This window comes from Prionailurus bengalensis, chromosome C1, assembly GCF_016509475.1.
Source record: "Prionailurus bengalensis isolate Pbe53 chromosome C1, Fcat_Pben_1.1_paternal_pri, whole genome shotgun sequence".
Taxonomy (NCBI): domain Eukaryota; kingdom Metazoa; phylum Chordata; class Mammalia; order Carnivora; family Felidae; genus Prionailurus; species Prionailurus bengalensis.
Window position 1 is genome coordinate 83,247,473 of NC_057345.1, and position 22,632 is coordinate 83,270,104.

Here is a 22,632-nt window from a genome sequence, read left to right on the forward strand (position 1 = left end):
CACAGATAAATAAAAAGAAACCTTGAAAGCCGGGCAGAAGTCTAGTATAAAGTGTAGGCTTTGGTATAACTCTGTGCTAGTTAAGGAACAAGCCTTTACAATATATTTCAGGGGTCTCAATGCCTTTCTAGTCAAGGTGTTCTTCCAGCTGTCTCCTCCAGTTCATGGTCAACTGGTGTCTACTCTCTCTGGAAAGAGAGATACTAGCTGCTGCTGCTATCAGCTGACCTACATCCCTTCTCCACAACCCCCAGGACAATTTCTTTTTCAGAAAAGTTACCCCTTGCTTAGAAGCTGCCACACTGGGTTGAATTACCCGATCCCTGTCATCAAAGGTGGCAGCCACGCACTTGAGAATGATGTGGGAAAACTCCAGTGAGAGTGATAATTAAACTTGGAAAATGAAGGGTCACCTTCTTTCGTTCAGCTCATTGGGTTTGGCATCAGAGTAATTCCAAAACAGTGGGGGATATTCTACTCGCAGCATGGCAATATCTAGGTGCAACACATTATTTCTCTGGGTTCAAATGGGAATGCCATTTTAATTGTATTTAAAATGTTATCGTTGATATGGAGGATGAAAGTGTTAGAAATTAGTTCTAAGGATATAGAAAAAGAATAATGAGTATAATCTCAATGGCGAAAGAATTAGAAACAAGAAAAGCATGCATTGTTTTCTCAGAAGGAAAAAGCATATAGGAGGAGAAAACTGTTTCCAGGGAAGTTTTGAAAAGAACATTTAAATGTGCTTCTTCTTTCTACTTGACTGTGGAATCACAAAGCAAGAGTTTCATCTCAGCTTTCTCGTCTACTTACTGTCATTTCTTGGAGGCTACTGTATAATATCTCACTCCTGCCCAAAAGGGAGTAGAGTTTGAGACAAGCCAATGGCAGGAGTTCTCTTCCAGGAAAAGGGATTTTTTTTCAGATACTATGGCTTATCTAAATACTATAGAAGCAATATCTGGAGAAATTATATTTCATCCTCTTATGTTGCATTAAAAAGTAATACTGAAATTTTAAAGGCCTGAAATGATACTGCACTTTGTGCACTAGGGAACACTATAATTAGACAGGAGCACAGATGCTAAAAGCAAGTTTCAAGTTCAAATTCTGGTTTCACCATGTAGAATAGTCCCCCTTTATCTATGAGGGATACATTTCAAGACCTCCAGTGGTTACCTGAAACCATGGATAGCACTGAACCCTTTATAAACCATGCTTTTTCCTATATATACATACCTATGATAAAGTTTAGTTTATAAATTAGGCACAATAAGAAATTAGCAACAAAAGCTAAGAATAAAATAGAACAGTTATAACAACACACTGTAATAAAAGTTATGTGCATATGGCCTCTCTCTCTCTCTCAATATTGTACTGTATTCACTCTCCTTCTCATGATGATGTGAGATGATAAAATGCCTATGTGATGAGATAAAGTGAGGTGAATAACATAAGCACTGTGACAAAGCTTAAAGCAACTACTGACCTTCCAACATCAGAAGGAGGATTATCTGCTTTCAGACTGGGTTGACTCCTGGTAACTAAAACCAGGGAAACTGAAAGGGGAACCAAGGAATAGCTGTGCAACCCTGGGCATGTAATGTTACTTCTTTGTTTCCTATCAGTTTCCTCTCTGTGAAATGGGGAAAGTAATAGTACCTATCTTATAAGATTATTTAAAGATTGAGTGTTAAAATACATAAGGCATTTATAACAATACCAACCACAGTTTAATATTATAAGAGCTCACACTTATTATTTTTGCTATTATTTTACGGTTGTTCAGTACCTAGTATAATACTTAAAACCTGTAGATGGTGTTTAAAAATACATTAATAATTCTTCTTATACTTGACCCACTTTTTGTCCCTGTCTTTCTGAGAAAAGCTTCCCACAAGATTTTGGCCCTTTAAAAAACAAATAGCTCAACATAATTGTTTACTAGAGTTAATTGCATAATGTGAACATAGAGTATTTGCAACATCAATTTCAGAAAGTGAAAAATTCCTAAAGAACAGAATCTACAGATATCATATGGGTACTGATAGTTCCCTTTATATATGAAGGTTTGACTTGAGGATGATTAATTTTATTCTATGTGTATATATTTTGTTTCAAGGTAAGAGAGCTTTGAACCAATTAGAATACTCTAAAACAACAACAACTTAATGGGTTAGGCAAGAGAATGAAATAGAAAGTCCCTTTATAAGATTTTCGAATTTATCAGTTTGTGGGAAAACATCCACAAATTTCATTAGATTTTAAAATATCTATCATTAGAGTACTTAAAACATTCCAATTCGTCTTTGAATCTTTTCTACAACACAAAGACACACATTGTCCAAACCTCAACTTCCATTCATCACCAGCTCTGAGACAGAAAATGATGGGGGGTGGGGAGCAGAAAATTGTGTGTGTGTGTGTGTGTGTGTGTGTGTGTATGTGTGTGTTGTGTATATGCATATGTGTATCAGAGTGATGAGGGGAAAAAAAATAAATGAATTAAGAACAACTCTAACCATCTACTGAAGAGAAAATACTACCTATAGGTTAAAACACTACTGGCGACATATAAAAATCCATAAAGAAATGAAATATATGTAATCTTTGTGCACAGTACTTTTAAAGAAAGGGCTTTACAAAAGATAGTGACTCATTTAGTATAAAGGTATTAAAATTATTTGGTAAATTATTTCCCACTGAAAAAACATAAATAAACTATATAAGAAGATATTCTGCTTCTGCCTCAGGTTTATATTTAAAATGATTTATAGCCTGCAATTTCTTCCTAAGGTCATCACCTTAATAAATACTAGCTACATACAGTGAAAACCAAGTCAATAAAATGAGGATTTCATTTCTCTTCCTCTGCTTATGTAGATACTTCTTCCATCTGCATGGCACCCATTTATAACAAAGCCTCACATTGTGTGGGTTTTTATGAGTTCTTGAGCTTTTCTTTCTTTTTTATCTTTCTATGCATCAGCAAAGCAACTGGCAGATTCTTTAATAAAATATATTATACACATTAATATTTATAAGCCTATGAATTGGATGTTTAAATAAACATTCACCAACTTATGCCAATTCTTTTGTTTTAGACGTTAAATCACACTTACATTGTCTGGAAAGTCAGCTTTTAGTTCGGTGACACTTTGACACCAATATGCAGCCGTTTTTTTCACTGATGAGCTCAATATTCAGGAAGGAGCTTTGTCCAGGGCCATACATGGGGCCAGAGGTAGTCCCCCGGATGATTCTAGGCGAAACATTTGTCACGATGTCCTGATAAAAGAGTAAAGATATTGGGTCTCCTTTTGACCAAGAAAAACTACAATCTTTATTCGATGCTCATTTCTATATGACAATATTTTACCAAGTCCTTTCTCACATTTTTAGAGAAGAATTTTAAAAATATATTTTAAATTACATGTGAATATAAACTACTTCCAAATGAAAGAGTAAACAAAGTATTTGTCAGCTTTATTTAAACTACTTTCTGTAATTGTAAGGTTAGCATCTTAAAAAATATGTAAATTCATTTTATTGGTTTTGGGCATACATATTTTAATTTGTTTGCAATTAAATAATAAATAAAAACCTGATAAGTAAAATGTAAGAATATTGGTTCAGTTTAGTTAATCCAAATACCTTCAATGACATTTTAATTCCAATAAAAGCTAATGTTTTGTAAAGAAAAAAAACCACTATTTTTCTTAAAAAGCAATTCCAATGTAAATCAGCCAGGGAGTACATATTAGTACCACTGGCTCATCAAACTTTAACACATATTCTAACAAACTAACTGGGTCAACCTACCTATAGAATTCTACCTATAAATTCACATTCAATGAGAATTCAGTTCTTCCAAGACTGAAATGAGGATATCAATAACTTCCTGATAACTATAAACAGTAAACAGTCAAATTAACTTGCTTGTTAAGTGTAATTAACAATGTACAACTGCTTCTAAAGCTGTATTAACAAAGAAGAGTAACATTCTTACATTACTAAAAACTAAAAAGAAACAAAGAAGAAAAATGTTTCTTTAGCCAACTCCCAATTAAAATTAATTTTGAGTAAAGGTCATTTAGTTAAGGATTTATCAGAATTAGTCATTTAAGTACCCCTCCTCACCATCTTGTCACTTTTAGTGAGATAACATGAACCCCCATTAGTATATAGCAATTAAGGTCAATTTACATATTTTAATTAAGAACCACCCCATATAAAACAATTAGCGTAATAGGCATACTAACTGGATTTCATAACATTTGGACGTTTTTCCAACTAGATAGACAGGAAACCTTAATTAGCATTAATTAGTGCTGATCTGCATATGTTTGATAAGGCATACCCTTGCCACAAAAGATTATTTATTCCTGAATCTGCCAAATGCTACAGTTGCAGAGGATAAAAGGACTTTTCTTCACATTGCATGTTAATTTCTGGTAATTTACATTCACTTTTACATTCGAATTAGTATATTATAAAATAAATGGTATAAATGTTACAATAAGCCTCCTTAAATATGTACATTTTTACTTATAGGAATCCTGCCAGTTAATGTTTTACTAATTAAGCCATTCCACTTCTATTGTAATTATGGGAAACACCACCAGCCTTACTTTGATTTGCCATTGTGAAACAGTGTTCCACAATCTTATAATGGGTAAAATGACAATTCAAGTCACTCCAGAATGCTCAGGTTTAATGGGTCAAATTTCTGTCTTGGCAAAGGCTTAAATGTATGCTCTACATCCCTGCAGGTGGCTTCTGTGCAGCTTACCCAGGTAGGTAACTCAAGTGCTGCCATGGTCTGAGAACACGATGCTAGGAATGTTTCTATCAAATAAGGCTTATTTTCTTCTATTTTTAAAAAAATTTTGTTTAAGGCTTATTTATTTTTGAGACAGAGACAGAGCATGAATGGAGGAGGGTCAGAGAGAGAGGGAGACACAGAATCCAAAGCAGGCTTCAGGCTCTGAGCTGTCCACACAGAGCCCGACGCGGGGCTCGAACTCACGGACCGTGAGATCATGACCTGAGCTGAAGTCAGACACTTAACTGACGGAGCCACCCAGGTGCCCCAGGCTTATTTTCTTCTATATTCCAACTTTCTTCTATATTCCAACTTTAAGCCTTGAAGTGTTCATTTCCTCTGCTCTACTCCCTAGTCTAAAAGACTTTCACCTAGATAAATCCAATCTAGGCCACAGGTTTTGACCTATATAAAACTTGGCCAAGGAAGTGAATACAGTCCTTACTCAGTTCACCAGCTCATGTGCCCTGGCACTGAAGAGTCCCACAAATGAAGGGGCACCTATTTAAAGGACCACTTTATAATTTAGCAGCACCTCCTGCTTATTCAACAAAACTGATTAATGTTAGCAGCATCCCTCTTCCTATCCATTCTTCAGGTCTTAACTTAGACTTCAGTCCCTTTGAGAAACCTTTCCATGTCTCCAACATCATCAAGTCTTAATAAGCTGCTCTGACTTATGCCACCATAGCAATATATCCTTCCCCAATTGGCATTCTTAACATCCTGTAGTGTAACTGTCTATATTCTTGTCTGAACCTTTCACTAGAGTATAAGGATTGGAAAAGAAACTATCTCATTTGCTAACACATGTGCAGCTTCTAGCCTGGCCTTTAACAGGTGCTCAAATAGTGTTTTTTGAAGAAGCCTAAAGCAAAACCCTAGATACTAGAATGGGTCTTGTCCTGAGGCAGGGGAAGGATAGAGGATTTACTGCTGGCCTTATTCTGTTGCTGAACAGACATTATATTCAAATTTCAGGTACTGGTTCTTTGCTTTAGATCCTTTCCTACTAGTCTGTTACTCTAGAATTGGGGACTTTCCTTGCTTCCCCTGATATCTCAGCGACCCCTGAATACAGCTCCCTGTCCCCAACTACAGTTGGTAACACTGTGCTTGACACAGATTGCCCACCTCTCCCCATCTCAGCCTACTGCAGAGCCTCAGTGACAGGAAGCATATTTCAACTTCCTCACACTGTAGCTTTTAAGATCTCCTGGATTGTTGGCTCTAACTTCCTGGGTTTATCTGATCTCAAGGATCCAAATACAATGGTTTTATTCAGATACAATCTGACTCTAAGGCTTTCTGGGTCAGGTGGATATGAATTCCTAAACTGGTCATTGGCTACCTAGAGGATTTCTTGGCTGATGAATGTATTACGATCTTAACCAACTATAGTTGCTTCTTGTGTCTGTGCCCTAGGCTGGGACCACATCTTCATAGTATGTTTAGGCTTTTTTTTTTATATCATAAAATAAAGAAGACACAGCATAGAAGAATTGCACCTATACTGAGTAAGGAAAACCGCAATGTTCCAGTAATTCTAAGCCATATACTATTTTACAGTAACCCGCCTAATAACAATGAGGCCAACAACCCACAGTGGCCAAATGGTCAAATTAACAAGATTTAAATGGAGGACAGTCAGGGGTGTCTGGGTGGCTTAGTCAGCTAAGGGTCCGACTTTGGCTCAGGTCATGCTCTCACAGATTTGTGAGTTCAAGTCCAGTGTCTGACTCTGTGTTGACAGCTCAGAGCCTGGAGCCTGTTTCATTTTCTGTGTCTCCCTCTCTCTCTGCTCCTCCCCCACTCATGCTCTGTCTCTCTATCACTCAAGAATAAACATTAAAAAAATTTTTTTAATAAAAAATAAATAGAGGACAGTCAAGCAAATGCTCCATTCTTAAAATGCCCCACTTCAGTGCTAACTTAAAACCTAAAATTCTGACATTAGAGATTTTTCTTTTGAATACTGTGAGTTAAATTTATTTTTAATGTTGGAGGTGTTTTATTTTTCTCTTTTATAATCTGGTATTAAACTCTAAATATACCATGGGAGAATTATCAATGATCTCTTTAACCAAGATCAAACAGTAAGTGCAAGCAAATCAGAGGGAAATTTTATCTACTTTATAATCAGGGTTGCTAATTCCTTTATGTTGATTTATGACAGGCAGTGTTTCTCTACAGGTTAGTGTTCTCTTTCTTCAACTCAAGCCAAGAAAAAAGATCCTTAACAACTGCCCAAATTGCATATGCCTAATGTGTAGAGCTTGTCAACTATCAGTGAGTCAACTGTTGCCATTGTAGCAATTTAAAAATTCAGTGTATTCCAAATTCAGTGAAAGTGCCGAGATTCCAAGATTGTCACCCAGTGATAAATTGGCAATAGAAGTTTTATTCTAGGTTTTCTTTCCCAAATTCATTCATATTTGCTATTATTACCTCATCAAAAAAAAAAAAAACCCTTCTCCACTAACTTAAGACTTCTTGGAATTGTTAAGTGAAAGGTGAATGAAAACTTGGATACAACCAATTACCCTTGGTTATATGATTATAGAGTTAAAGCTTCAATAATTGGGCAATAACTTACTAAAGCTTTTGACCTGGGAATACTAGAATTTGAGCATGATTTCATAAGATAATATTTTGCTTTAATATTTAATAGCTAAATTATATTAGCATTGCTTAAGGGAATTAATATAACAAACATATTCAGAATATTTAGAACAAACAAGCTTATTCTCTATAACAAAGAAGAAGAATTACCATAGTTCTAGTCTTCAGTGCATTAACAATATACTGATTTTTTAAAATTGATGTTTATAGATAAGAAAATGTTAGGTGATATCGCTGCTTTGTGTGATATTGTAACTACCATTATATAATCGAATGTTAGTGACCCCTTAACATTTGAAGTGATGCTAGTGATTTTTCAGCATTAGTAAAGAGATTTAAATGGTAAACAGGCTGATTATATTTGCTTGTTTAAGTTCATTTACTTGACCTCTCTTATCCTAAAGAAAAAAAAAAAACTACAGTGTTTCCATGGTTACCACTGGATCAAGATAGTCACTATGGCCTCAATGAACAGAAAAAGAAACTTTGCAGAGATGTCTTGTTAAGAGGCTAGGAAAAGAAACAGGGTCCAAAAAAGTTGAATTAAAATGAAAAATAAAATTTGCAGAATGAACCAGAGCTACTCTACCACAACAGATTAATTTAGAAATCTGTTGAGGGGCGCCTGGGTGGCGCAGTCGGTTAAGCGTCCGACTTCAGCCAGGTCACGATCTCGCGGTTCGTGAGTTCAAGCCCCGCGTCAGGCTCTGGGCTGATGGCTCAGAGCCTGGAGCCTGTTTCCGATTCTGTGTCTCCCTCTCTCTCTGCCCCTCCCCCGTTCATGCTCTGTCTCTCTCTGTCCCAAAAATAAATAAACGTTGAAAAAAAAAATTAAAAAAAAAAAAAGAAATCTGTTGAGTGAAAAGAGCAAGCTGTGGAAAAATATATAGAATATGATACCTAAAACAAAACAAAAAACATAACATACTGTTTAGTGAAACACACTTATGTGACCAAATGTAAGTATAAGAAAATAATTAAAATAATTCAGAGGAATGGTTACCTCTTACAATAGGTAGATGCTGGGGGAGAAATTGGGGATGGTGGAGCAACGATGACTTTCTAAAAGTATTAGTGATATATAATTTTAAAGAAGTTTCACTCTTGAACTGCAGAAACACATGGTAAAATGAGAAATCTGTTTTATACGTTTTGTGGTATCATAGTGCGTATTGTTATACACTATAGGTAAAGTTTCATTGGTTTACCTGAAAACCTGTAATTTAAATCTTAGGGGTAAGTCATTCCTTTCTTAATTCCCAAAATTCTGCCATAAACTGGCTCTTCATGTCAAACAAATCTTTTAATTAGTTTTAAAAGCTAGAATTTTAAAAATTAAATGCACTGCATGACAAATTGTCTTCTAAAATATATCACTTTCTGTATGAGTGGGCTTTATCTATACATTATTCCATAAAAGAGGAGAATCACTTTGCAAATAAATCTAACAACAAATATCCTGTTATGTAATATGGTTCTATCATTATAAATCTGGCATACTGCTTCCCTGGGAATAGCAAAAAAGTAAAATAAAATTCAACAGTGGCCCAGTTTCCAGTGCAACTCCACTATTACGAAAGAAGTACCTAACATTTTATTTTCTTCATGAGCTAAGTATATTAATATTTGATCACTCCTCAAAATAAATGTTATAATGGTCAGAATAATCTGTACGTGGTTGTTTTGGAGGGGTGGAATGGGTAGGATGAAAATTTGTTCTTAATACATCAATTTTCCATCCTAGTGTCTTATGTAAAGATAGCACTCAAAAACCTGAAATTGTGACCAAATTTACCCATTTGTCATCAGGAACTTTGAATCTGTCTACCCACATGGAAAACACAGTGAACAAGAATGACAGTGTTATCTACAAACACCAGATAAATTATCAGAGAATTTGTCTACTGCTACCCAGCTCTAGTGAGCATTAGAGATGAGACTAGAATTCAGGCACATTTAGGTGATATGAATAATATTAGTGACCACTTAACATTTGATGCAGGTGATATTAATCAGCACTAATTTTAGTTGCAAGAAAAACAAATCAATTTAAACAAGTTAGACTTTTTTAAGAAGTAGGGATGTGGTATTTACTTTAAGGAAAAGGAAAAAAATCCCGTAACAGGAAGGAAGGAAGGAAACTCATTTTGAAATGTTTCTCTGTCTCTTCTCTCTGCGTCTATTTGCATAGCTCTTCATCCTTCCCTCTTTCTGTGGAGGGCTTCCTCTGTTACAGTTCATATGATAGAACCATAGGCCCCTGACAAGTTCCAAATTATAAGGTATAGGTAGAGTCATATTCAAATCTTGTAATCTCTCAAGTCCATGATTCATATATATGGCCATATAAACAAAAATGGAGTAATTGAGGGCTAAGCAAGTAATTTTAAAGGAGTCTTAAAGAATCTACTACACAGGACTGGTCTTTGCAAGGTTCACCTTAGAAGGCTTACAAGAAAATATCATATGGACACTAATGAAGTATAATTATTAATTAGGAAAGTGGATGTGAAACAGACAAAATTATTATCATGTAATGAAATGAAAATTTCCATAGTCTTGAATAAACCATAACAATCCATTTCCTATTCCTGTAGCCCCAAACCTTGCAAGATCAAAGTTGCAAGAACTCTTTAAAATCCTCTCATGTTTTAGGTTGCATCGAGAATTCTGTGACTCCAATGTGTTGATGTGCTGAAGACAGTCAACACAGACAGCCTGGGGTACACTCAATCTCAGTCTTGCAGCTGGACTGAATTGATGCAATGGATAGTCTATTAAGAAGGGTAAGACAGTACAAGTAAAAGGAAAAACAAACAACACATTGTGTTCTAGAATGAACAGGGAAACAATTTACAACCTGATTAGGCTAAAGGAGGGGAAAAAGGAATAGAAACTGAATATTCTGACTGTCTACTATGTGTCAGGGAAGGAATTTTACTCACACACTCTCTAGTGCTCACTTTGGATCAAACATACCTGACCTCTTAGATAGTGTCAAACGTCTAAAGGATTTGGTATCTCACACTGTCCAAGTATGGAGATTAATTTTTTGAATTTTATTTATGTCATACTAGTAAAATGTTCAATCACAGACTTGTGTAGCCTTTTGTCTTTCCTCTTGCCCTTTTTCAAAGAGCTTATAACTTTGTAAATAGGACACCAAAAAGTAATTTGTTTTGCTCTTTGACTTTCTCATCTGTCAAACTGGCTTCACTACATGCTTTGCTATATGACAGAGAGGTTGCCGGATTTTAAGTGAAATATTACAGCACATGTCCGATGTGGTGTTTGATTAAATACATATTTATTCGTTCATCAACATGAGCTTTAGAAACAGTCAAAACAGAAGAGTTCAGGCACCTGGCCTTAACTAGTACATGGGCTGAAGTTGAGAAAGCAACAGGAAATGAGGATGCGAAGATTGTAGAGTTGGGTCAGATTACAGAGTCCTGAATGACTGTTTTAAGGAGTTCAAACTTTTTTCTGCAGGCTTTGAGAATCCATTGTGTTCTGTCTCCTATTCAAGTTATTAATACCAATAGCTCACAGCAGCTGTGCATTCACAGAGATAAGTTTTACAAGGAACAGATGAAGAGCTTTTTCAGAGCTGATATCAGATGGATTAGAACGTGATTAATCAACAGACAGACTGATTAAATTATTGGGTTCACTGTTCAGATAAGAGGTTTTGGATACACTCTGCCAAACTGTAATTAACTTAGAAATTTCTGCTGGCCTGCTTATAAGATGATCATGTGATATGCTTTGAAGAAATCTTTTAAGGCCCAGAACAGCAGCTGTGAAGGTGTAAGCATGAGTCAGTTTTAATAATTATTAATCATCTCCAAGTATTAAAGCAGAATTTTCATTGAAAATGATAAATATTTTTTAAGAAACTTCACTTTTTATAAAACTTGTATAAATCCTCTGGTTTTACTCTAGAAGCCACTGTAAACGAATAGCCATCATTTAAGGAAGGAAGCATCTAAATAATTAGTTTTCCATTTCTGCAGTAAGGTTAACATGATGCACAACTGAACTGGTGTCAAAATAAAATTTCTCAGGGATCAAAAATGACGACAAAGCAGAGATTCCTAAGGACAAACTACCTGCAGGGTGGTGTCTTCTCTCAAGGTTTCTGCTGGTCCCTGATGGCCTACAGCCTGATTTCTAATGGCTTAGACATACCTTAGAGCGAGAAAAAGTCAGGGCTTAACCATAAGAAAGGACAAACAAAAAGCAATGCTCTCAATTTGTGAACTAGGAAACACCCAGAGGGCAATGGTGGTGTAAATGTCCATTTTAGCCTTAATTATGGATGAAAAAGAAAATAAATCTCCCTTAGGATTGCACACTTGTGTGGACTGCAAAACTTCAAGTTGAAAATTTGGTTTAAAGGTGACCCCTAGTCATGGTGTCCACAGGTAACTAGAAGACGCAGTTTTCAACTCTGTCTGGAGGGATTTTTTACACCAGCTATCAAAAAATTCCCATAAATAAATTTCCATGGAAAGTGAACTCATAACAGAATAATTCTGCTAAACAAATGAGAAAAAAAATATTGGAAGTGAGAGTCAGGAGGCAGAAAAAGCTACAAAACCAGACTTACAAGGGAATATAGATAACTGAGATTATCAGATTTAGAATCAAATGTTTATTATGTTTGAAAAATAAAAGAGGGATGTATAATCAAAGAATAAGAAACTCAAAACTTATCACTTAAAATATAAGCAAAAGAAGGAATATCTAGAAATTTAAATATATATATATATATATATATATATATATATATATATATACACTTAGATATATAACAAATTGGGAAAACAGAATTTTAAGAGTTTGGGGTAAACAAGAGATTAGACATAGCTGAAGAGAATTAGTCAAGTTGATACATGGGAAGACTACCTGAAAGGCAGCAAAGTCAAATGGGATGCAAAACATGATGCAGAGTTGAGAGGCATAGAAAATGAGTAAGAATGAAAGGAGAAATCTAAGTGGGGCTTCCAAGAATATAATGGGGAGTCTTGAGAGAGGCATCAGTTCAATAGAGATTGTTAAAGATTCAAAAGAATCAATGAGGGACAGCAGTCTTCAAATTCAGGGACAATAACAAACTCAAGGAAAGTTTTTATTTATTTTTTAACTGCCACCTTGTAGTAAATAAAACACCAAAAAACAAAGAGAAGATTTAAAAAGCAGCCAGAGAAAAAAGAAGACTCTCTACAAAGGAAAAGCAGATTGACAGTGAACTTCCTGCCAGTGCCAATGGAAGTCAGAAGAGAGTAAAATATTTTCTATAAAGAAGGAATGTTAACTGAGAAGTGCATAATTTCAAAATTATAACTCAAGGATAAGGGTGAAATAATGACATTTTGAACAAAAGAAACGATGAGCAAATGGCATACAACAGAGAAAATGAATGGGCTAATGCTAATTGGACTGGGATAGATGTGAAAAACAAAGTATTGAACAATAACAAGAATAAAGCAAGTTGCATAAAAACGTAAACTGTATGATTATATTAAATGAAATAGAGAAACAGGCAAAACTAAACAGCATACTGTTCAGACATACATATGTGGTAAAACATATACAAAAGGAAGAAAATGATAATTATAAAATCTACGTCATTCCCTCTAGAGGGAAGACAAAGGGATATATCGGAGTAGGCAACACAGGGTCAAAGGTATAGGAATATCTTCTGTTTCTCTTTCAGTGTGAAATGTGAAAAAAAAGGTATTCATTTTATTATTTCTTAAAATGCATATCTAAATTATATACATTCTTTTATATGCATGTTATATTTCCTAGTGAAAATTAAAAAAAAATAGGATGTACACCTGAAGATGGTATTATTCTAGAAGCAGCTAGCTAATAAGACTTTAAGATTGGCAAGTTCTTTCTCAGCATTACCACCTGTGTCTATATATGGCCCTGAACAATGTCTTAGAAGGAGTATTCCTTGGTCATTCCTCTAACAAAATGATGAGATTGTATGACATGATCCCTTATACCACTTTTGGCCGATACTCCTTAGGACAGGAAGAAGTTATTTATCTATAAAACATACAAATTGGAAATATTTCAGATTGGGCGTGTTGCTATCTGAAACCTTTTTTGGCCTAGGACACAAATTTATGATTTAGGGGTAATCTTGAACTCATTAAAAATCACTTCAGGTAACAATACACAAGCTTTGGCTATCTTAGGTAATCCTCCCCACCAGTATCCTACTGACAAATGGGAAAATGCAGTATGAGGGAGAAAAAGAAAGTTTATTTCTGACAAGATCTGCAAAAACATTGTTAACAAAAAAATCATTCATTTGAGCAAACACACAAAGTCAAACTCCTCTAAATGTAAGTTAAGCAGCCATGAGATTTAACACTTGAAATAATAAAATTTTAAGTCTGCTTTCTCATAATTCTAACACCCTTACCCAATAGCATTTTTTCATATATTAGGCCATGAAGATGCTTGTATTATAATTACAAAACACCATTTAAAGAATGTATTATGTCCTATAGCACTTAGCCTTGACAAACAATTACTGGATATCACATTCAACTGAATAAAAAAAGCAATCTTTATTACAGGTTAAAATTAGCCTTGGAACAATAAATGCTTTCAAAGCTATTGTAAACTCCAAACTGCTTCCCACCAGTCTCTTTAGAGGAAATGCAAACAAGTAAACTGAAGGACATTTGAAAAACTTCCTTTCTGTGTCCTCTGAAGTTTTGTCAAGTTTTTTTTTTCTTTTTAGTTTCATAGGGATAATCATGTTATACCTAAAAGATGATCAGTATGGCTTCACAGGGAAGGATTTTACACGTTAGACTCAAAACAAAACAAAACGAATAACCAAACAAAGAAACTCTGAGAATTCTGGGCTTTATAATGTGTTATTCATAACAGGACTTTATTTTAATTATTAGGACCACTTTTTAGGTTTTATGGTAGAGAAGAAAATTAAATGGCAAGGTCTATTCATTGATGGAGTTCAGAGGTATGCTACCCCCAAATAAGGCACCTTGGTGCATTACAGATCTTCAACTGAAGGAATTTTAAAAAGGTGGCAGAAGGAAAGTCACTCTGACCTCACACCTCTGGCCCTAATTCTCTGACACAGGTCTTAAAACTCCCATGTGAAAGATCCTTTCTCTGTATCAGGAGGAGGGAAGGCATTCTTAATCACCAGAAACCTGGAGTTCAGGGCCAAGAAATCCATACAGACAGCCCTTGTTAAACTCATCCTTATCTTCCTAGTTAACTTCTTCACCACTTGCTACCCCTAACCCAAACCCCTCTGTCCTGTCACTTCTTCACAAACGTTATTATTTCTTTGTCTAAAAGGTATAACAGCTTCCTGCTCTGGTCACTTTGGCTCTTCATTCTCTCGGGAAGACTTCCATGTACATGTAAAAATTCAATATAATGTGTATGCTTTTCTCCGGTTAATCTGTCTTTGTCAGTTTAATTTTCAGACCCAGCCGGGACCTGAAGAGGGTTGAGAAACACTTTTTCCACCCCTGTAATTACATTTGTCAGTTGGTTCAAACCCAGTCTTCGGAGATAATGTACTCTCTTATCTCCTCATCCTTCAGAAGACAGTATAAAATGTAGAATTCCACCATTTAAATTATTTAACCAATTATTTTACTCATGATAGTTATTAATTCTGAAAGTGGTATAATCATAATCATAATGAAAAAGAGGTGGGCAGATGGAAATGCTGGATATAACCCTAAAATAAATATTATTAGAGTTAACCTAAAAATAAACTGGATGTTGGTAGAGATGTTAAAATCAAAATCTGATCATTTTGCTTAAAATACTGATCTGAGACTCTAACCACCAACTTCTTAGGTCATTAGGTAGTTAGAAGAAACAGTGTGTGGTCAGTTTTCTTTTGGGCTGTAATCACATTCTGACTTTAAGTGTATTTAAATTAATTTATAAATTAAATAGCAATAACAACAACAATAAATACCTTTAAGTAGCAATTAATTGAGTCACTTAAATTCTTGTCTGGGTGTCAAGATTGATAAAAGCATCTCCAAATGACAGCTTTTATTTATATAGTGGTCTACAATTATCATCTGTGTTTCCACATATACAATGAAAGTTAACCTTCTTGAACATCCTATGGAAGGAAAGAACACTTTCCAAGAGTATTTACTGAGATATTTGGAGATGAATGGGGGATTCTGTGATCAGATCACCTTGGGAAACCATCAACAAGATAGCTTCTCTTGGTGACGCATATAGTATCTAAGCATAGTAAAGGTCTTGAGATATCTGGGACTAAAACTACTTGTCTATAACCCATTTTCTCACAAACCTGTTAATTCTTTTTTTCATGTATTACCAATTAATATCCTGTAGCACATTTACATTTTATAGAAACAGATTATGACATATATATAAGGCAGTGGTCTCCAGAATTTTCTGATCATGTATCCATCAATAAAAGCAACCTTTTGACCATGCATCTCTAAATAAAACATTTACAAAAAAAGAAATCAGAAAAAAGAGATAAGCATAATATTAACAGTTATTTTCACACATTCTTACCATATCTTAGTGCTTTAGAGACCTCTGGACAGGAGGATATTTAAAAAGGTCTGTCTCCCGAGGGGCCTGGGAGGCCAGTCGGTTAAGCGTCCCACTCTTTATTTCAGCTCAGGTCATGATCTCATGGTTTGTGAGATCAGACTCTGTGATGAGAGTGGAGCCTGCTTGAGATTTACTCTCTCCCTCGCTCTCTACCCCTCCCCCATTTGCGTGTGTGTGTGTGTGTGTATGTGTGTGTGTGTGTGTGTGTGTGTGTGTGTGTGTGTACACACACACGCACGTGTGACTGCACTCTCTCTCTCTCATAAATAAAAAAAGATCTGTCTGGAGTTTAAAAAGAAGAGGTATCTATCCATAGAGGAAACTAAAATTCTAACTTAAGAAGATTAGTAATTTTGTCTAGAGCAGAGGTCAGTAAAATTAAACTTCTACTATAAACAGTCAGGTAGTAAATATTTTAGGGTTTGCGGGTAGTATGATCTCGATCACTCCACTTAACTACTGAACTCCGCCACTGTTACAAGAAAGCAATCATAGCAAAATGTAACAAATAAGAATATCTATGTTTCAATGAAAATTTATTTATGGACACTAAAATCTGAATTTCATAAATTATGTATTAAACAGCTGTTTATTTCTTATTGCTACTTACATGAATTTCACATAACTTTCACAAGTCACATATATTATTCTTTTGATTTTTTTCCCAACGATTTAAAAAAAGTAAAAATCATCGTTAGCTCATAGGCTATACAAGAACAGGCCAGGGACCAGATTTGGCCAGTGGGCCATATTCATAGACCCTTGTCCCAAGTGTGTAGGGGCAAATTAAAGAGGAAAGCCAAGTATGACTACAGAGGATGAGGTAAAGCATCATACTGATTGTCTTACCAAGCTCTAAGGGTGAAACGTGAATAGTCATGTTTCTTTTTTTTTTTAACGTTTATTTATTTTTGAGACAGAGAGAGGCAGAGCATGAAGGGGGGAGGATCAGAGAGAGAGGGAGACAAATAATCTGAAACACGCTCCAGGCTCTGAGCTGTCAGCACAGAGCCCAACGTGGGGCTCAAACTCACAGACTGCGAGATCACGATCTGAGGCAAAGTCAGACACTTAACCGACTGAGCCACCCAGGCGCCCTGTGAATAGTCTCGTTTTTTAAGGTGTAGTAGGGTTTAAAACATTTAAGCTGCTCGACAAGATGTAGCAATAAAAAATAAACAGCTGGGCAATATACAACAACTGATTACAAATAAAATTTAAAGAGGAAGACAGATCAAAATATTTTTTTAAATGGGTGGTATTTTTTGGCAAGTTTTCAGAAATCTCCAAAATTAGTCAAAGCTGGTTCCATAGTCCTTACAGCCCTCTGTGGACAGTCAGAGAGGATAGTCTGACTGACTCTGGGGATAGTCAAATACTAATGTTTATCAGCAGGAATTGTTTTTGTGAAAATGGTAGAAGTGAATTGCCTTTTAATAGATCAACCTCATTAGAAAGAAAATGTAGTACTAATACCTGTAATGTTTCATAGCACTATATAAAATTATTTTCAAGTTTAGGTGAGGGTTACACAAACATCATAGATCTCCAGAAGCCTTTTATGTGATAAATTTAAATGTAATAAAACCTCATGGTTCTGATTACCAAAGGCTAAAGAATGAGTAATTTATACACTGCAGGCCTACAGAAGTACAACTTGTCTGCTAAAATAGCCCTAGGGGAAGATAAAATTGAAAAGACAAAGGACAGATAAATAAAATGCCACTATTTTCTCACTAAGCTTTTTGGCTGTGGTTGATTAAAAAAAAAAAAGTATTATTACTGATTTTATAGTAGTGAAAATAAAACAATAGTTACAAGCACCACTGTTTAATACTAGCTATAGAGAAGAGAATTTTGAAATTTATTCATTAGCATATTGATAAGTTTGTTTCTATAACAAAATTAAATTATACTGAAGGTTCACAACTTAGACTGGAGATACTAACTATAGCACTAGATTATGATCTTATAATTGAATTATAATGTCTTGGATCGATTTTACAATGGGAGTAATTTCAAAATCTTACTTTTAAAAAGTGGTTACAAACCTAATATAGAGAGAAATGTGTAAGATCCCAGGTTCCTGAACCATAATAAGCAAGGGATCTCTGATTGCTTCCTTAGATAAGACAGAGGATATAAGCTAGAAAAAGTATTTAAATAACTGCTGATTCATATGGAAAAGGATTTCTAATATTATAAAAAAGGGTTCTATCCCCAGCCAGATCATGTCCATCATTTTCACAAATAATTGATAGATAGCTATATTTAGACCTGAATGTAGACACAGAGAGGTCATATTTATTGAATGTGCTGATGGTGTTGAGGGGAATTAGAATAAAGTAATTTAATGGAGTAAGAGACCAGTTTAAGAGACATAGGCAATACTGATTACCCCAAACTTACTTCACCCATTTCACCTACATTTTTGGAAACGTTTTTTTTTTTTTTATATAAAGAGGCAGCAAGGTGTATTAGTTACAAAGAATAGGAGCAACTGCCAGCAACCTGGCACTCAGAGGAGTGCACAACTGTTGATCTTGGGTTGTGAGTTCGAGCCCCACGTTGGGTGTAGAAATTACTTAAATAAACAAGCAAACAATCAAACAGACTTAAAATAAAAGAATAAAGTCAAACTACTTGAGTTCACATCTAATTATTTAATCATATTAGCTGGGCCACTTAGACAAATAACAACCTTTTTACTTCATTTTCTTTGTTGGTAAAATGTGATAGAGATAACATCTCAAAAAATTATCTTGGATAAGCTCAAAGGAGGCACATGGGATGTGCTTAGAACAGTATGTGATACAAAACAAATAATTCAAAGAATAATTATTATAATTCCATGGTCTTCTTCTGTGCATTAACATTCTTTGCCCTCATATACTTCTAATATATGCAATATAATGTGGCTGTCTACCTTACCAATGGTGAATTGGTGCTGGGTATTCAGGAGGCTATGCATGGCTCTGAGTAGTACACCTGGATCCAGAAAATGGAAGAACACTGGTCTTGGGGGTGAGAGTTCTAAGTGCTAACTTAATGCAGCTGCACATGTTAGTGATACATGGCCCCCTAACAGATTATAAGATTTCGGAATTAGTTCCCCTGATGACATGCCACACTGCTTATTCCGGAAAAGGGAAAGGATTTGAGCCAGAGATTGTGAGTGCTACAATGTAGAAAAGATCCAGGCCATATATATCCTTTTAAAAAACCACTGAATAAGCCTGAGATGCTTACTACACTGATGCAAGTGTGTATAATGAGATCAATAAAGTTTCCTCAAAAATAGCAAATTGCACTACCTCTATCTTCAATATGTTTGCAAGGAGATCATAAACCAAGGTAGAGCTCTCAGAATAGGGGAAAAAATGCTAGAGTCAGAGAGGGAGACCAATGTGTAGGATACAGAATCAAATTCCAAAAAGATGGTGATGGGCCAGAATGGTGGATTTTATTTAATAACATGTAATAAGTGATTATACTTTGGGTCCAGCACTCCAATACACATGTACAAGATAGAGAAGGCATAGTTTATCAGCTGAAAAGATTAATTAGTAGTAAATTAGTATTAGAAAAAGGAATGTGATTCACACCCTTTTCAAAGCTCTTCAGAGTACTATCTCCAGTTTTGGGCAAATGAGAACACTTTCAGTGGAAAACAACAGCAGAAGAAAAGGTTAAGAGATAGAGTTATATCATATCAATAATAGTTAAAGGAAATAAGCATAGTTAGCTTGAATAAACTAAAAAAGGGATAAAAGCTTTTATCACTTATCTGAAGGACATTCAGAGGAAATTTAGACTTTTTCTGAATCACCTTAAGATGGGATAACCGGCACAATAATTAGAAACTATTCAACAGCATTTCAGTACTCTCTAACATCCAAAGCTATTTAAAGAGTCAATTACTTGTCTCTAGAGAGTTCTTCTTAATTAAAGCATTTGAGGATAGCGTAGTAGATACCTACTGGATTATCTATGTAGCACATCTTTTCCAAGAATTGCCTTTTCTCTCCTTCATCCACTTGGTTGCAGGAGCCATACATATAGGTTTAGACTGATTCAGAGGCAATAATTTTAGACATGGTTCCAGTTTCTTATTATACTTTATTCCTTAGGCAACTTCATTCATGTCAGTAGGATACCCCCTTATATTTTTCACTTCAGTCTAAGATGTTGCAACCAAAACAAGACTAACATACATATTAACCAGGGTAGTAACTAACAGTGATGGAACAGGCAGATAACTGCAAATAAGCCTGTAAGTCCCATTCCAGGTGATATTTTGTATTTGTGTGATATCCTATTTTTAATAACATCTATTTTTAAGGGGAGGGCTTAGAAATGTTATGACAAACCCCAACCCTCACCCAAATCTTATTAGCCCAAATACCCTTAAAAAGAGAAGAAAATAGGAGAAAAAGTTCTCCACTAACATACTGAATTTTTGAAAAACAATTCTCTGTTTCCCCATTCCCCAGACCCTGGCAACCACTATTCTGTACTCTCCTTCTATGAGTTTGACTATTTTAGACACGTTACATAAGTGGAATTATGCAGTATTTATCCTCCTATGAATGGCTTATTTCACTTAGCATAATGTTCCCTAGGTTCATCCATGTTGTCACAAATGGCATGAGTTCCTTCTTTTTTTTAAGGCTGAATAATATTTTACTATACGTATAGAACACATTTTCTTTATCCATTTATCTGTCAATGGATCTATGAATAATGCTGCAATAAACATGGGGGTGCAGATACCTCATTTCAAACTTTGAGATCTTTGTTTCAACTCTTTTGTTTATATACCCAGAAGTGGGATTGCTGGATCACATGGTAGCTCTATTTTTTGAGAAACCTCCATAATATTTCTCTTTAGAGCTGCATCATTCTATATTTCTACCAGGAGAATACAAGGGTTCCAGTTTCTCCACAACCTCACCAACACTTATGGGTTTTATATGTATGTGTGTGCATATGTGTTTTATAGTCAACCTATCAGGTATGAGGTGATATTTAATGGTGGTTTTGATCTGAATTTTCTTGATTATTAGTGATGGGTATAAAGTTTTTGTTATGCAAGATAAGTACATTTTAGAGATCTGCTGTACAAAATTTTACCTATAGTTACAATAATATGGTATTGTGCAATTGAAAATATGTTAAGAGGCTAGATGTCATGTTAAGTGTTCTTACCAAAAAAATCCACAAAAGAACACAAGGAAATTCTGGGGGATATAAAGAATATGTTTAGTATCTTGGTTGTGGTGACAGAATGGGTGTATGCATATGCCCAAATTAATTAAGATGTATATATTAAATGTGTGCAAATTTTTTGTATGTCAATTATGTCTCATTAAAACTTAAAACGCGATACTGAATTTTTGAACAGATACTAATTATTGGGTATACTACTACTACTACTACTACTACTAATCATGGGTCACTGACCTAAAAAATTCCAAGCTACAATGAAATCTTCTAATGATGAACACTGCACTTTAGGGTAAAGAACGGAAACATAACCATTTCATTTTCTGAGTAAATATGAACGTTAACACAGTGAAGTACAAATGCTAATACAGCCCAGTTATACATACTCTCGATGTTTGACTAAATATATGAAAACATACCAAATATATATTTAGAATTAGATATAGATGAAGAGTACTGGCAGACATATTTCACATTTTAAATTTCAAGGGACTATCTCTAATAACTTCTAGGATTTGGTATTTTCTGATTAGTGCTTAGGTATTAAGACAACTATCCTTAAAGCAATGTACAGATTAATATTACTTCTACTAATTTTATATTAGAAATTTTTAATGTACTTATTATTCATTCATTTAGCAATAACTTAGAGAACAATTAGTCTGTACCAGTTACTATCCATTAAAATTAATAAATAACCTATGGGGGTGCCTGGGTAACTCAGTTGGTTAAGTGTCCAACTTTGGTTCAGGTCATGATTTCACGGTTCCTGAGTTCAAGCCCCCACTTTGGGCTCTGTGCTGACAGTGCAGAGCCTGCTTGGGATTCTCTCTTTCCATTTCTCTTTGTCCCCCACATCCCACTTGTATGCATACTCTCTCTTACGCTCTCTCTTAAAAATAAACTTAAAATCAAATTAAATTAATAAACAACATCAAAATGAATGAAAAACATGAAACATGTGTTACTCATATTTAGGTACAAAGTGTCATGGTAGTATATAATATAGAAATGCATACAGACATGTAATTTTATTATTATGAATATCCTTCCTAATTTTTTATTTAATTTGAATGATATATAATACTCTTATAACAAATCTTTGTCTTTTTCTTATACAGAATTCTATAAATTATGAATAAAATGAAATTCTATTGAAGATTCTTATGATAGATTTGGAATTATAAAAAAAGGACTTAAAACTATACCTATAGAAATAAATTAATAAGAATACCTTAAGAATATGTTCTAAAAAGAGGAAAGGGGTAATAATATATATTAGTAAAAACAGCACACATAGTAAAAATCAGTAATTTAAACAGTATGGCTTTGTC

At 34.7% G+C, this 22,632-nt stretch overlaps 1 protein-coding gene across 1 annotated transcript in view; it reads right to left on the reverse strand.

Annotated features, from left to right (window-relative positions):
* The window catches only part of DPYD (dihydropyrimidine dehydrogenase), an 862,317-nt gene that overhangs the window by 338,508 nt on the left and 501,177 nt on the right, over positions 1–22,632 (reverse strand). Inside the window, 2 exon segments of the mRNA XM_043575643.1 lie at positions 3,126–3,185; positions 3,187–3,291. Coding sequence (XP_043431578.1) covers positions 3,126–3,185; positions 3,187–3,291 — 165 coding nt within the window.